The sequence below is a fragment of the Brachyhypopomus gauderio genome, chromosome 6 (assembly GCF_052324685.1).
Source record: "Brachyhypopomus gauderio isolate BG-103 chromosome 6, BGAUD_0.2, whole genome shotgun sequence".
Classification (NCBI taxonomy): domain Eukaryota; kingdom Metazoa; phylum Chordata; class Actinopteri; order Gymnotiformes; family Hypopomidae; genus Brachyhypopomus; species Brachyhypopomus gauderio.
The window spans coordinates 26,094,792-26,111,516 of record NC_135216.1 but is presented as its reverse complement, the minus strand read 5'-3'; the positions used below and the strand labels follow the sequence as shown (position 1 = coordinate 26,111,516).

The following is a 16,725-nucleotide window of genomic DNA, read 5'->3' as shown; positions in this document are numbered from 1 at the left end:
CGTTTGTGTATTTTTAACAATTAAAACTTTATTGGAATGATACATGTTGCAAAATATTATTCTGTGTACTTTTTTGTCTTTTTAAACATATTTGATGTGTCTTACGGGTATCCGTCAAGTTTTCCAGAAGGTAAAATAATTAAGACTGTTAAAGGCAGAATATACAGTATTGTTTCCCGAAAAGGTACAATAGACTACACCATCACCATACCCATGTCGGGAGGAAAGAGTTTCTCATTATTGAAAATACACTTAGAAAATATGAAAAAAGTAAATTAAATTTTTTTCTTCATGATTTTAAAAAGCAAATAGAAGAGAGTAAGAAACTGGATGTGCACAAAGGTGATTTGAAGCCTGGACCAATGCACACAAATGAGTCGCTTGACAATAGAACGAAGGGACAAAAAAAGAAGACAGTGGGACGGAGGACACCAGCGAATCAAGAGGATGGGGGGGAGGGTGACTGCCACAGCTGAACAATCCAAGATTACCACTTATTTACATACTTGGTCAGATCAGTGTCACACGTGGTACATCTGAGCATTTCCCCAAATTCTTTGGTTATTGGAAAACAATTAGATCCTATTGTAGATGATGTGTGCTGGAAGCCGGACAGACTAGCTGAGGTGTTCCAGAGTGTGAAGGGTCCGCGTGTCTAAGGCATCTCAGAGTAGGAGGGCGTGGCTACACCCAGCTCCACCCCTTGATACACACGCTCGCAAAGATACAACAGGCCAAAACCTTACCCTTGTTGTTTCAACAGGCTTTACACTTATGGTCCTGTGCAATAGTCAAACAAAACCAAGGAAAAGCTGATATGAACCAGTGGTGCACATGTTCTGACGAAGTATATTAATCGGAGACAGTCCTCCTCAAACTCGCATGTCAAAATATAGCACTGCAGCCAAGCCCAAGTCTGTCAATTTAATAGGGGGAAAAAAGCATTTCAGTAAGCTTTTCTAGAACAGTTTTTTTTTTCCAGCACACAAGATATACAAAGCCAAGAGGTGGCGCCGTTTCCCCTGTTTGGACATCCATTTTAGCACATGCTTTGGAGTATTAAAAAAACTAAACAAAAAAAAAAAAAAAAAAACCCACATACAGTAAGATCCGTGGTGGTTCATGTAAGCCAACAGGTGGCACTCAACAGCAAAGTGAAATGAACTCTTTTTTCTTTCATATTAAAGGAAGAGTTCTAAGCAACCCCATAGTTCATGACAGCTGGCCACCGCAAAATTGTACACCCCAACAAAGTAAAGGCCGTGTGACGGGGGTTTGGCCATGTACACTGTTGGCCTCGGTGAGTGCTGCATCCCGCAGCGTGAGACGCAGAGAAGCAAAACACATCCCCAAGTACTGCTCAAATGGCATCCTTTGCCCTTGACAGCCATTCGGTGTCGAAAAGAGATCCGTCCTTTAAGCCAAAGAAGTACAAACGGTTGTTCCAAAGATCCGAGTTATGCTGGCACCAACTGTGGACTCTGTGAACACTCTGTGAAAGTGAATAAACCTAAACAACACTATTAAAAATAATTAAAAAAAACAAAAAACAAACAAAAAAACAAAAACAAAAATCCTCATCACATCACATACAAATCACTGAAATGCACAATTTAGTAGGGGCAGTTTGTGTGATGCCTACCAAACAGCATAATGGTGACCGCTGTGTGACCACACAGACAGCTAAAGTCGATATCTGTTTTCATACATGTTTTCATAAGGAATTAAAATGAACTAAATCATAACCACAAATGGTCTGTATTATTGCACGTGATGGGGCACTAGGATGATGACTGAGTTACTTGGGTTTAGATTGTCCTGCGTGCTACAGAGTTAACGAGCAAGAATGACCACATCTCCAAAATGTTCCTCCGTGCCGTCATAGCTCCCTGGTCAAGGAACGTTAGCTTCTTACGGGCCTTAAATTAAAAGGTCAGGGTTCAGGATCGCTGCCTACTTATCTTTATACAGATCAATCAATATCGACGAAAATGTCCTGCAGTCAGCAAAAAAACAAACAAAAATGATTTGAAGCACAAGAGACTAGTGAAGAAATCTGGGCACTTTATAGAAAAAAAAGAAACAAAATAACTGCATATAATGTCAAAGGTGTTGACTAACTAAAGGCCCCGCCCCCTTTACCGATCACTGTGAGAATCTGAGAACAGAGGTCTCCGAGTTCACTGCTTACACTGCATGGTGATGACGGTCACGTCTGCAGTAGGAACCCACTGTAGCCGCAGCCCAGTCCACCACTGTGTTGGGGTCAAAATTAGAACATGCACCATTTCTGCAAACCCCCCCAGCAAATTGTACTTTGGGACTTTTGACTGTCAGCAAATCCACAAGCTCCAATGCAACTACCAAGCGCGTTGTGGTTGAACAAACTGTTTCACATTCTCTTCTCCATTCTGAGATTTAAAAAGAGGATTTTTTTTTTTGGGTGGGAAAAAAAAAACTCCAAAATCATTCAGGCTTCAAATGCCCAGACAACACTGAACAAAAAAAATGTGTGTGATGAGCTGCGGTTGACTGTACAGCGCACAGATGTGTCACGGCAGACGGGGGGAGTGTGACAGCACACTGATGGCAGTCGTACACCAGCGATCATCTAGCCCTGCCGTGTGGGGCGGACCGGAGGGGCCCCTGCCGTGTGGGGCGGACCGGAGGGCTGGTGAGCAAAGCGTGCTAGCATTTGCACTAACCTGGAAAGTGTACGGGTTTTAAAAAACAAAGGGGAAAAAAAAAAGATGGAAAAGGAGGAACGATACAACAGTGCCTCCTGTGGTCGACGGCGCTTACAGCAGGTGCGAACGCCGCGTGAACAGTGGGAATTTTGCAGCGGCCTAAAAATGGTGGGAGATCAGGGGGAGGGGGGGGGGGGGTGTGGTGTTGTGAAGCTCGGTACTGAAGAAAAGCGCCTCACTACAACGGCGTACTTATTCGCCACTAGCGCGGGCGGGCTAGTCCGACTCGGAACGACCCAAAAAAAGAATAAAAGAACCACCCGACGGAGGGAGCCAAGCCTCGCCCGGCTGCTGCGCTCGCCCGGAGAGTGGCTACCTAGGACCAGAACCCAGCACAGCGCCAGGGCTGCCACTTCACGCCCCGCTGCCCTCCAGAGGGGCAGCTCCACCTGGAGCACCCCTGCTACGAAACCGAGGAGAAGCTAGAAACGAATAGGTACAATAGTAAAGGATGGACGATACGGAAAGGCAACACTGTTGGCTTTCGCTCCTAGGATGTGGTGGTGTTTTTGTTTGTGTTTTTCCGCCTTCTCTCTCCACCTGTGTGTGTGTGTGTGTGTGTGTGTGTGTGTGTGTGTGTGGAGTCTACATCACTGTTTTGTTTTGTTTTTTTTTTTTGTTTTTTTTTTTTTTTTGATGTTGTTACTGAATACAAGCCGAGTCCGGTCTATGATCTCTCTCTGGTTCTGCCGACCTCCCCCACCCTCGATGTCACTCCGACGCTCTCGCCCCTGCCGCTGCTCCTGGCCGGGTCTAGAACTCCGCAAACTCCTTTCCGCATTTTTCCGTGAAGGAGACGCGAATCTCCTCTTCCTCGTAGTCGTCGAAGTTGCTGGTGTCTCCTGGACCTTTGCACTTAGGAATGAAGGGGGCCTCCACCTGAGGAACACACCCACCCACAAAGAGAGACGGCATTACCCTGCTGGTCAGAACACTACATTACTATTAAAACTGATGTTCTGAAAGTTCTAGACTCGAGACTTCCTGCGAAGGTCGGGTCAGGTCAGACACAGACCTTCCTCTGGTAGATGGCGATCCAGTCGGTGGTGGCAAACCACTTGTGATTCTTGATGTCGCTGACGCCGTTCTTGAGGTTGCCATAGCGCTTGGTCAGGTCCACCTGCAACAGGTTGCGTAGTAGGTCCTTCAGGTCCGAGCTGAAGTGGGAGGGGAATCGCACCTGGAGGGGAAGGAGATGAGCAGACCCGGAGAAAGGTCAGGGGAGAGCAGGAGGCAGCCAGGAGAACCATGAGCAGATCGGAGGAGAGATGAAGGTTCTTCTGTCCCCGTCATTTTTTTCTCAGTAGTTTTGCTGACTACTGATTTTTAAGTCTTTGAAGCCCTATACACACACTGCCAAGGGTTTTCCGAACTGACAGCGGTACAATGTTCCTCCTTTCACTCACCTTGCCCGAGACGATCTTCTCGTAGATCTGAATCGGCTGATCGGCGAAGAACGGAGGGTAACCAGCAGCCATCTCGTAAATCAGCACCCCAAGGGCCCACCAATCCACTGCTTTGTTGTAGCCCTGCGAGAGCGAGACGGTTACAGTGAGATGGGGAGAGTGAGACAGAGCTTGCCACCCCCCCCCCCCCCCCTCGTCAGCGCTGGCCGGTACCCACTTTGCTGAGGATGATCTCTGGAGCCAGGTACTCAGGCGTGCCACACAGCGTCCAGGTCCGGCCCTTCACACGCTTGGCGAATCCAAAATCTGTCACCTGTGTGCAGGAGGGGCACGGCGTTAACTCAAAAGCCGGGCGCGGCGCTAACTCAAAAGCCGGGCGCGGCGCTAACTCAAAAGCCGGGCGCGGCGCTAACTCAAAAGCCGGGCGCGGCGCTAACTCAAAAGCCGGGCGCGGCGCTAACTCAAAAGCCGGGCGCGGCGCTAACTCAAAAGCCGGGCGCGGCGCTAACTCAAAAGCCGGGCGTTAATCCTGTGAACACGCCAAATGTCTTTACTGTGGACAAAAAGCTAGCGCAAAACTACTGCACCTCAGTTCTGCTTCTATCTTTACCTAAAGGTAATTACAATAAATTACCCTACAGTAGTTTTGCATCATGCTAGTTCTTTCTATTGGCTTTCCGTTTGTAAATGAGCATTTGTAACCAATTTGTAATTTTTGGGATTCTGCAGCCAACATCGTGAAACTGTGACCTGATCACTCCAGAGTTATGATGCTTTGAGACGGCTTCTGGCTTCAGGTCGAACGTGTTTGTGTCAAAAACTAGTCTAATTTCATTGAAGTAAAATGTCAAATACTAGAGGGATAAAAAAAATTACATTAAAACTAGATCGTTTAAAAAAGGCTCAAATATACCATCATTTATGCTATCATTATATATACTATTATTTATATAATCAGAAAAAAGGCCATTTCCTGTGTGTAACAATACACTGGTGGTTCTCACGCTCGGCCCACAGCAGAAAGTACTAGGCTGCTTCCACACACACACGTTTAAACCCCCTGATGATTAACTCAGGTGCTGAATCAGGCTAGTCAGAGCAGGGCAGAGCAAGACTGACCTGAGAACAGACCAAATGCATTCTGGGCCTTAAACATGCAAATGTCTGCTTTAGCTGCATGCAAATGTCTGCTTTAGCTGCCAGGTATGTGCTGTTACCTGTATGTGCTGTTACCTGTATGTGCTGTTACCTGTATGTGCTGTTACCTGTATGTGCTGTTACCTGTATGTGCTGTTACCTGTATGTGCTGTTACCTGTATGTGCTGTTACCTGTATGTGCTGTTACCTGTATGTAGCCCTGCTGGTCTATTAGCAGGTTCTCAGGCTTCAGATCACGGTAGATGAGGTCAAGTGAGTGAAGGTATTCAAAGGTCAACACGATCTGGGCAGCATAGAAGCGTGCATGGGGCTCACTACACACAGAGACAGAGAGACAGAGACAGAGACAGAGAGAGAGAGAGAGAGAGAGAGAGAGAGAGAACTCCTTTAAACAAACTGATTGATCAGCAGTATTTCCAATAGGTTGTGCTGGTCTGGTTGAGTCTAACCTGAACCTGCCGATTCTTCTCAAGTGTGAGAACATCTCTCCTCCTGGGACATACTCCATCACCATGTACAGGTTACTGTTGTCCTGAAGTTCACACAAACACAATTACACACAACCATCACAGGCCGATCAGTGGCACATCACTGAAACAGCAATAACTGATTGTATTACAGTCTCCACTACTGTCACCCACACACACACACTGTACCTTGAAGGAGTGCTCCACCCACACACACACACTGTACCTTGAAGGAGTGCTCCACCCACACACACACACACACACTGTACCTTGAAGGAGTGCTCCACCCACACACACACTGTACCTTGAAGGAGTGCTACACCCACACACACACACACTGTACCTTGAAGGAGTGCTCCACCCACACACACACACACACACTGTACCTTGAAGGAGTGCTCCACACACACACACACACACACACACACACACACACACACACACACACTGTACCTTGAAGGAGTGCTCCACACACACACACACACACACACACACACACACACACACACACACACACACACACAGAGTACCTTGAAGGAGTGCTCCAACCGCACAAGGAAGGGGAAGCTGACGGCCTGCAGGATGCGTTTCTCATTCAGTGTGTGTTCTATTTGTTTCAGTTTGACCACCTGAAAGGACAGTGGACAGCATCTCAGTGACACTGAAGGACACAGACAGCGTCCCAGTGACAACACCACAACCATCCAAACAGCTGCAACAATCAAGCCCAACACTCCACACACGGCAAACAAGCTAAACCACCCAACCAACCGCCGGTCCCTTAAGCTAGGTTTTCCCTTAAGCTAGGTTTATACTTTCGCGAGTGACCGTAGCGCGCAACTCCGCAAACCTCGCGTGAACCTCCACAAACGGCGGAAGCATTTATACTTGCTGCGTCACATTTTTTGCAGTGTTGTCCGAAACGATATATGGTAGTACAAAGAAACACCCATCAAAAACCTGAAAAAAAAGGGGAACCTGACAAATTTTAATGTTGCTTTGTGTTTCAGGTTTGAAAAGTGCTGGAATTTAGGATAAAGTACTTGATAATGCTTGAAATTGTAACTACTTGGTTTCACAACAAATATCTGTCTGACTGAACAGTTCTCTTGTATTACGTTAACAAATACGAGCCTCTTGTTATTCCAGGACGAAACATGAGAACGTGAAGACATTAAGATTGGGCGTTTTGAAAATAAACAACCATTAAATAATGTGATAAAAAACGAATCATTTCCAATCATTTTGTATAAATGTATAAATATTTAACTTAAGCAAAAAAATTTTAATATTGAAATGGACCTTGAAAGTGACATACAAGTGCTTGAATTCCACCTTGTTAAGGTGTATGAACTAGGGGTGGGAATCGTTTACTATCTCACGATTCGATTCGATTCCGATTTTGGGGGCCACGATTCGATTCAAAATCGATTTTCGATTCAAAACTATTTTCGATTAAAAAAACAATTGATTTATAAAAATTTCTGCTTCGGTCTATAAAATCTGCATGATCTACTACAGTCTGCTTTGCAAGACAGAATGACAAATACAGAAAATAAAGTGTCTCACATTTAATTAACAAAAATAAAGTGCTTTGGTAAAGTAAAATGCTTTTTGTTGTGTTACCAAAATTCTTGAGCTTCACTTTGCAAGCTGTCAGGGCTGGCTCGGATGCTGTTCCCCCATCCGTTGCTAGAGGCAGCTCAAGTTTTCCCAATCCTGTATTTCTTCCTATCCATTTTTCCTTTATTTTTTGGGAATGGTTTTATTTTGCTGCGGCATTGCCTGCTGCCAGTTACTTCCCTTTCGTACTTGGTCGCGTTGCATATATCCCCGCTGTTTTTTAGTTACGGTTGTTTTGTTTCTTTCTCCCGCCTCTCTACAGTTGAGTGTTATTTTCCACGCGTTGTATTTTCAGTGTTTTTTTTTTCTATTATTATTCTATTTTTTCTATATATTATTTCTGTTTCTATTTACTCCGTGCCCTCATGGTTTTGGTTTCTATTCTTTTGCGCGTTGAGTCTTCCGCGTTGTTTTGTTTGTTCGTTCTGGGTCGCTGTGCGCATTTCTCTCTCGCTAATACATTTGACAAGTGTCAAACGTCTTGCTCTTGCAAGCCGGCACTTGGGTCCACCCTTCTCTATATTATTTCACGCGGTGTGTACGTTTCTGTGCTCACACAAGCCTTGCACACAAGCTACATTGTGTCAAGTTCGGTTTTCCCTGGCATTCGGTAAAAACCAAAATTAACCCATATTTTTGCCTTAAACGAAGACGGGACAGGTTGAATATCTTTCCTCCATCTGTTTTGAAACTTTTCCGCGCATGAGTGTGTCCCAGAACCTGTTGCGTAAAGTCTTGCGTTATTTTGTAATTACGTAACGCGAGACTTCACCAGGACTTGCAATCGATTTTGGGACTAGAGGTGTGCCAAAAAAATCCGATTCATATATCAAAAATCGATTCTCATTTACTACGATTCAGAATCGATTTTAAATGTCCCAAAATCGATTCTAAGTCGTGGTGAAGTCTCGCGTTACGTAATTACAAAATTACGTGAGACTTTACGCAGCATGTAAATGCAACGCGAAGTTACAAAATTCGAGAGGTGCACGAGCCACCGCGATTACGTCACAGACCCTTGCGCCACGTCAAGTATAAACCAGGCTTTAAACCCTCTACAGCCAGTCGCACCCAACAAAGAGCCAATCCCTTACAACCAAAACAGCCACGGAGCCACAAGAAACAACCAATCACACAAACGACCCTCTCGGCTCCAGGCAGCACCGCCCTGCTGACCATCCCGTCCTGCTACAGCGCTGCTGCTCACCTTCTGTTTGTCGAGGATCTTCATGGCGTAGTGCAGGCCCGTTTCCCGGTGCTTGACAAGCATGACGCGACCGAACGAGCCCGTGCCCAGCGTCTTCAGCCTGTCGAACTGGTCCAGGGACGCCGTGTTCTGGAGCATCAGGGGCGAAGTTCAAACACAACACCAACACACACACACACACACACACACACACACACACACACACGTTGATCTCAGCACATATCGATAACATATTGGAAATCCATACGCAGCAGACAATAGGCCTCCACTGATGCGTAGTGTAGATATGAACCGATTATTGGAAGAGACGACTTAAAATGTTTTAATGCCGTTTACATTTAGGGCATTTAGCAGACGGTCCGCTTCAGAGTAACTTGCAGAGTTAAAGCGTCTTACAATTAAGAACGGACAATCAGTTATGAACCCCTGTCTCCAGAGAGAAGGCGCGTCATCACACTCTACGTCCGACACATGGTGAGCGCATCAAACGCGGTGTGCGCACACACCCAAGCACACACCTTTAATACGAGACGTGTACATTTGCTCATCTGTTTGCAGGGCCAAGATTACCTGGGCAGGGTTCTCCCATTTCTTGAGGAAATCTTCTTTGGCCTTAGCAAGAAACTCCTTCACTATAAAAGAGAAAAACAGCAAAGTTTCATCGACGAGTGTGTCAACAGTCACCAGCCAGATAAGCCTCCTACAATCAATGTTTAGATACGACCAGTACAATCCATGTGCGTTCTGGACTTTGGGGTCTCCTGGATAGTTTTTGCTGTAACATACACCTGTCAGGTATACAGGCCTGAGAACAAGTGGCACAACTCAGTTGGACCACACCAAAGACACGTCCTCCGTGCACACCACAGAAAGACAGTTGTCACACCCTTTCTTTGTCAGATTCCACAAATTCTAAAAGATTACCCAACACACACACAGAGCTCCTCAACAGCACAAAGGGCAGATTACGCACTAATTAATCTTATGTGCATTGCAAAATTATTCTACTTATTTACTTCACCACACTAGGCATTTACTTTCAAATAAGTAAACAAGAACTCTGCCTTTCCACAGTCCTACCAGCCAATGCTTTTCCCTCCATCCTCATATGATGCACACCTCAGCAAGCTGCCAAACGATTGGACGGGCCAAGTGAAGAGTGAGAACCAATCGTCCGCAGCGTTCATTGGAGGAGAACTCTGCGTCGTTTCTAGGTGGACTGTGGGACTCGATGTTCTGAGCAGGCCCCAACGACGAGGAATCGGAGCGCTAGCTGGTTCGTGCGGAGCGAGGAGAGACCACTTCCTCGTTTGGTTCTGGCGGGTACGTGAAGCCCATCTCACGCTCCCTCTCACTTCCTCTGCTGCTCAAAGCAATTCGACAGCAGTTACCAGACACTTCCTGTTGAGTTCAGTCTGCTCTCGTCGCGGTCGCAACAGCATCTGGCACTACGGGGACGCGCGTCTGTCTGCACAGCAGTGCATCAGCACTGAGAACTACTGAACTCTGAATTAGTACTTCATCAGGAACTGGGCGTGCCCACCTTTTAAAAACACACACACACACACACACACCCCCAGAGACGCCTACTAACACGCACCCTTTTGCAACTGAGTCACTGCATACAAAGCTACACACATGCCTACTTATCGTTATTAGACTAACGACTGTGTGGGAACTCTGAATGTACTGCCCCCTCTACCCCCCCACCCCAGGGTCCTGCGTGTCACGACCCCCTGGGAGGAGCTACAAACTCTCCAGCGCGCAGCGCCAGGACTGCAGGCCTAAAGGGAGCCCAGCCCCTTAGCACTGGATGGCAGATACCGGCATGGGCGTGTCCTTACTGCCAGAGGGGAGGGGCCTCGTCGGAGAGCAGGCAGGGCTGGAGGGGACAGCGAGTGGAATTGAGCGTGTCAGTTCACACGATCGCCAAAGTTTCCCCTGTGGTCCGCTGGAAGAGCCACGCCCCTTCCTCCATTAGAAGCACACACACACACAAACACACACACACACACAGGGCTGAATTCTCATCTCTGTTCCATTCAGATAAGGATGACAGAACTCTTGCAGCAGGAGGGAGAGACAACACGATCAACGTTTATCCAGCATGTTGAGGAGAGAGCACACAAAACTTCACAGCTCAGAGCTGCTCCTAAACTCAAAAACACCACCTGAAACTGCTGAATCACACTGGTTTACTATAACCTATACTCCTCACCTACATCTTTTACTAAAGTATCTTCGCATTCTCTACATAAATGTATAACCACATGTATATAATTTATATATATATATACATATATATATACATATATATATATAAATTGTAGTAAAGTACAAAGTTTCCTGAGAAACAGGATATTTGAGAGGTACTTCATCAGCTGTGCAGGCAAAGTGCTTCTGAATTAATAAGAGGAGGAAGCAGCATATATACTAAAAAGTAGATGTTTAAATCATCAAATTCATATCTCACACACACACACACACACACACACACACACACACACACTTCTAGCACTAGCTCCAGTGGGTCTCCAGCCCATTAGGAGAGTACTGCTTGCCTTTAAGCTGGCCTCTCTTTCAACCTGCAGCCATGGCTACCAGAGGGAAGTGTCAGACTCCCACGGTGGGTCCTCCCTCCCCCCCTCACGTCCACGGGGAGCGTGGGAGTGTCCGGGCGCTCCCGTGTCCCTTTACGTCTCCCGCAGATCTGGCGGTCGCACATCAGCACCGCCTGTCACCCTCTTCCTCCTCCTCCTCCTCCTCGCAGCCTCACGGCTGGTCCGATCTCCATCCAGACTCCGGGTCTGGTTTTCCCTCTCTCGGTTCCAGCTGCCCCTCCGTCTCTCTCTGCGGAGTGAACTAAAACGTCTCTTCCTTGCTCTTCAACGCAGGTCTGTACAGATGTTACCCGACCCCATCAACTGGACCCATGTTCCGTTTGTATCAATATTTATTCTGCTCACACGGCCGCCGTAAATGTAGGATACACAAAGCAGAAAGCAAACATGAGCTCGCACACACACACACACTATTGATCATGACCAAGGCCTGGTCAGCAGGGGGAGGAGCCAGACCACAACAGTGGAGATGGTTTCCAGCGAGTCCCGGAGGTGATAAACAGTGCTGGTCCCTCTCTGCTCCGGACACACAGCGGTCCAGGCGACCCGCCTAAGCACCTGGGGGAGGGCGGCAGCGGCCCCTGGGTCTACGAGCCTGCACACACACACACACACACACACACACACACACACACACACACACACACACGAGTCGTCCAGGGCTGCACGGAGAACGAATGTATCCCAGCGCCAGCATGCACCCGTGCACACACACATACGCACACACACACACACACACACACACATCAAAAGCAGCCCTTATTTGCAGAGTAATGAGCCCCAGGCAACGGTGCTTTTATACCTGTAGCCCTGTGTCGATGCTATCTGGCTGCATGTTAGCACGCTTGGCAGAGAGCAGCGCAAAACAAACGCTGGCGTGGTCTGGAGGAGCGCGACCTCTTTGAGGAGCGTTCAGGAAGCGAAGGGCAGGCAGACAATAAAACAGTCACCATTACGCAAGCCAACATAATGGTGAACTGTAGCGTAAAGGGATATTTATAGACACGGCCAGAGCCCCGCCTCAACAGTGTGTCAAATCACAGACCAAACGCTCGCAAGCAGGGACGGGCGTGACCTCTGGAACGTGCCCACAAAGCACGTTGGGTAAGCGGACCGCACAAGGACCAGACGTCGGGCTACAGGCCGCAGCTCCGAACTCAAAGAGCAGGAGTCCACGTCGGGGGAAAGACGGTGGATCTCCAGGAGAAGGGAACAGATCTCAACGAGCACAGTTTGAGGTCACTTCTAATCTGGAATATTTTCTAAACACGCATGTGAATCCTTGACTGTCAAAACAGGCCCCGATTATTTTGACCAAAGTCTTGTGTTTGTTGAATATTCCGAACGCTGCGATTGCAAGAAACAAACAGAGTATGTCTGAAACGTTTGTTCAAGACTAACAAAACCGATATAAATAAATAAAACCAGAGAGCTAACTGACATATTGCAGCCATCTGCAGTGCTGATTTTGCAGAGGTCAACATCATGAAAACAGCTGATAAACAGTACGCTGTGCCGCTCTGGGCTCCACGCCGTCCCGCGCGCCTGGCAGACCAAAGCAGAAGAGCGCCCGGTGCTCACGAAGCAGGAGCCGTCGAAAGGTCTCCGTGGAGACGGAGACAGAGCCTCACTGGAACTCCTGTGTGACGCGCTCAACGCCAGGCAACACAGCAAACATTAGGGGGTGAATAAAAAGGGCTTTGTGTGTGTGTGTGTGCACGCATTACCAGACTCGCATTAGTCCACCGAGCTTCCACAGCAAAGTATATTAAACATTACCTAATACAATCACGATACCTAAAATGGCACCAGCAGCAGTAGCTGTTACCTGATCTCTCCAGCACGAGAACAATGTCTTTCCTTATCAAGACATTTTTAAAAGGACAAAGATAATGTCCAATTTGCTGCTAAAGAAAACTGATTGGCCAACTTTGACCAGTCTTGCAAGTCCTAGAGAACTAGAGATGATCGTACCTGCTGCTTCACCCCGTTCCCCAACGCCAGGCTCCGCCTGCACAAACTCAGCCACTTACTAGAAACAAAGGCCTCTGGCTGATCCTGGAGTCGGTGCTGAAGGCCCTGCCCGTTGCCCGTGTCCCCGAGGCAGGGACCCACCTGCTGGAGCAGCCTGCCGGCCAGCCTCTGCAACATGGACATGCTCGCGCTAAACGCTGATCCCACCCCGGGGCTTCAACTGCCGGGAACTCCTCTTGCACGAGGCTCCACACGGTCCTGACTCCAGCATGTGTGTGTGCGGGATCCCAGTGTAGGTCGTATGGCCAAGCCCCTGCATATCCTGCCCCCCCCAGCTCTTCCTGTGGCCAGAGACTTCCTCAAGCTTTACTGTGAACCCAACTCGCCGCTCTCTCTCTCTCTCTCTAGCTAGCTAGGGGGCAGCCATGTTGTCCTCTCTAGCTGCGCCTGCAGAAGAAGTGACCCTTACATGGGAACTGCGACTCCAAGTGCAGTCTCTGCACCTGTCTCTAGGGATCAGGGCGTCCCACCCATGACGAGGACGTGAGGGACACCATGAGCGGAAACACCCCACCCCCCCTCCCCCCAACCTAAACAGAGGCTGTGACAGTGCACAGTTACACGTGCATCCTTCTCTCTCACGTTAACATCGCGGGAACAAGCGAATCGGTCAGCCTCGCTCAAATGACATTGGGTCACGTGTCAATAGACAGCTGCTCTTCACACATGGGTCCAATCACCGGCAGGGCAACATGGGCTCCCTTCACACATACCTGCCCCGCCACACAGCCGGGACTCGGGGAGGGGACACGCGGGAACAGCCAGCCACTTCAGGTTTGTTTATTTCTCCAGCCATTCGAGTTGTTCAGTAGACGTTACAGTCTATTAAACACCACAGAGAACAACGAGTTCCGCTCAAATTCCCACCTTTTTAATCTCGCTGGCAAGAAAGTTGGAGACATTCAGGCCACACGGATGAAAAATCACCCTTCGACCTTTTGGGGGGGTTTATAAAACAACAAACAAACAAAAACAAAGAGAGGCTAGAGGGGAAGGCAGCATGTCAGCCTGCAGCGCTGCATCAGCAGGGTGAAAACAAAGTGGTCTTGTCTTGAACTCTCGCCATCACATGACGTTCAACAGACTCCACGCCGTCACACACTAGCCCGGGGAACAACAACAACAACAAAAGAACCCACAAAAAACTCACACACCCAAGCCTCGTCACATGACCCCGCCTCCACAACTCACAACTCCCACCCCCAGCCCAACAACCAACCCCACCCTCCAAGCCCAGAGCAGTCCCCTCCCACGCCCACCACCAACACATCAGGCCCTCCTATATGAAGGTTCTGTTTATGCTTCAGGTTTCCTCAACTTAAATCTCAAACATATGCAGGGCTCACCTTTCTCCCAAGTGTGGAGTGTTGTGAAGTTAGAAAAGAAATTATGAATCCAGTTTCAATAATTAAATTAAAAACTTCTAATTGTCTTCTATGAGCAATGTAATATTTACTTCAACTCTGAATACTCCACTGAACTACCTAGAAATAGCAGGAATATCTTAACTTCACAGTAAATGAGCCTACACTCATTGTGCAGAAATTATACTATTTGCTATGAGTCAACTCCCTTTTGTCCACAGCAACCTCACGTACTGACAAACAAAAAGGTGCAGGATTACTGCACCAATGAAGATCTGTCCAAAATTGGGACTGAACTCTCAACCTGTTGCATTATAACCACACAGGCCACCATGTGACTCAACAGCACTTCTCCCATATGGCCTTACAGTCCTGCTCACCAAGCCACAAAACAGCTAAATAAAGAAAAGTGAACGTCAACATTTGCCCTTAATATTAGTTAAACCCCAGACAGCTAAGAAATAACTGCTTAGTTCTACTTCATTCACACCAGTTTTCAGCAACGTCTCTGAGACTTAAGGTTCCTCATATCAGAGCGTTTCTAATGCCAAGTGACCCATACTAACATAATATACAAATAACGTCCTTTCTAAAAACGTTTCTCAACAATAAACAGCACTCAGTGTGAGGAACCTCAAAGAAGTCATTCTCACACAAACCAAGAGTTTCTGCTCAAGATGACCAGGCCCCATAAATCATCTTGTCCAGACTTCAATAAAAATCAGCCGTCGTGGGAAACCTTCGCACCCAAAGCCACAAAACATCCAAAATCACCAAAAGTTTTTGTTGCAATTTTCTCAAAATCCAAAACTTTTTTTTTTATATATACAAAGTTTTCAAGAAGCCCATCAAGAAAAGTACCCACGGTGGGGCCATTCACTCGAGAAGTGCTGTTGTGTTGAAGGAGGTGAACCATCTGCGCTACATCATCAGGCCCTTCCCCTCTACCTTCCCCTCCAGCGCTATCAAACCGAACCATAATCTCAATCTCATAATCTCAATCATCTCTCCTGTATTCTCATCATTTCATTTCTGCTGACTACCTAATCCCCGGTCCCAACCCCCGGGAACACACTCACCGCTCTCCATCTCGTTGCCCTTGTTCTTGGCGGTGGGCGCGTTGCCCATGATTGCAGGCCCAGGCAGGAGATCCCTCGATTCAGCGTCTCACAGCGGTCTTCAGATCCCGTCCCCGAGTGAGCATACGATTCCGCCGCGCTAGCTAGCTATTTATAACCATAACTAGTCGACTCGCCGAGTGCCAGAGACCGTCTTCTCCCGATTTAACGACGGAGCTATGAAACGAGCCAGCCGGGGGGGGGGGTGAAGGGGGGGTCGGCTAACAGGCTGTGGTGGCTAGCTAGCCGGCTAGCGGACGAGCGCTAGCTAGCCAAACAGCGCGCGCTCGCTAGCTCGCGACGCAGACGGTTTCTGAGGGGATCTGTGTTAGCCTCGCGCGCGCTGCTAGCCAGCTAGCTAACTCTCTCTCTTCCTTTTCTCGATCCGCCAGCTCTCACCAAGGCCTTCGGCGCGACACAAGCCTTATTTCCTGCCTCCGTTGTGCAAATGCGACCAATAAGCCGATCGCTTTCTTAAATATCGTCTGTTCCGTGGCCGTAAAATGTTCTAGGTTAACGCGCCGATTCGGTCTTGTAGCTGTACTATCTTGTTGGCATAATTCGACAGTCAAAGCCCCACCATTAATCCTCCATCCACAGCTAGTGGGAACTCCTGCTTCGTGCGGATCCACCTCTCGACGTTTGCTATTGGTCACGCCGTGTGTGACGTGACGTTAAAGGTCGCCGACGATTGGACGCGCAGCTAAACGTTCAGTGCAAGTGGCGTTGTGATTTGTCAACTGAAATCTGTCTGCACGATTGTATTCCTCCCCCACGAACTGACAAATAACGTCACATATTTTCATTTTCGTTTACTATAACAAGTTTTTTTAATTCTAGGGCTTGTTTTTCTGTTTGTGATATATATATTAGCTATCAAACGCAGAAATTGTTTTATCTGTGATAGCAGATGACTCTCAGAGATTTAGTGAACCGAATGGCCTTGCAGACCCCTCCCACTAGACTAATCCGTGATTGGT

The 16,725-nt window shown here is 47.8% G+C and overlaps 1 protein-coding gene across 6 annotated transcripts; it reads right to left on the bottom strand.

The window, feature by feature from the left end:
* Positions 1 to 910: 910 nt before the first annotated feature.
* Positions 911 to 16,375, bottom strand: prkacaa (protein kinase, cAMP-dependent, catalytic, alpha, genome duplicate a). 6 transcript variants are annotated; one of them, XM_077010095.1, is made up of 11 exons: positions 15,707 to 16,374; positions 11,170 to 11,824; positions 9,179 to 9,240; positions 8,609 to 8,737; positions 6,309 to 6,407; positions 5,761 to 5,843; positions 5,499 to 5,625; positions 4,371 to 4,466; positions 4,154 to 4,276; positions 3,763 to 3,927; positions 911 to 3,626 (listed from the first exon to the last, which is right to left on the bottom strand). In XM_077010095.1, exons 4-11 carry the CDS (start codon positions 8,669 to 8,671, stop codon positions 3,501 to 3,503), a joined length of 882 nt encoding a protein of 293 aa, XP_076866210.1. In that variant the 5' UTR covers positions 8,672 to 8,737; positions 9,179 to 9,240; positions 11,170 to 11,824; positions 15,707 to 16,374; the 3' UTR covers positions 911 to 3,500. The 6 variants fall into 6 exon arrangements, with proteins under 6 accessions (XP_076866210.1, XP_076866206.1, XP_076866205.1 ...); XM_077010091.1 differs by lacking the exon at positions 11,170 to 11,824 and having other exon boundaries at positions 15,707 to 16,375; XM_077010090.1 differs by lacking the exons at positions 11,170 to 11,824; positions 15,707 to 16,374 and adding an exon at positions 13,263 to 13,686.
* Between the last annotated feature and the right edge of the window lie 350 nt (positions 16,376 to 16,725).

Coding starts and splice junctions, on each gene's coding strand:
- prkacaa (XM_077010090.1), bottom strand. CDS start 13,386: ATGTCCATGTTGCAGAGGCTGGCCGGCAGGCTGCTCCAGCAGGTGGGT. Junction 6,408..8,608: donor AGATCCTCGACAAACAGAAG/GTGAGCAGCAGC, acceptor CTGTCCTTTCAG/GTGGTCAAACTGAAACAAAT. Junction 5,844..6,308: donor GGTTGGAGCACTCCTTCAAG/GTACTCTGTGTG, acceptor TGTGAACTTCAG/GACAACAGTAACCTGTACAT.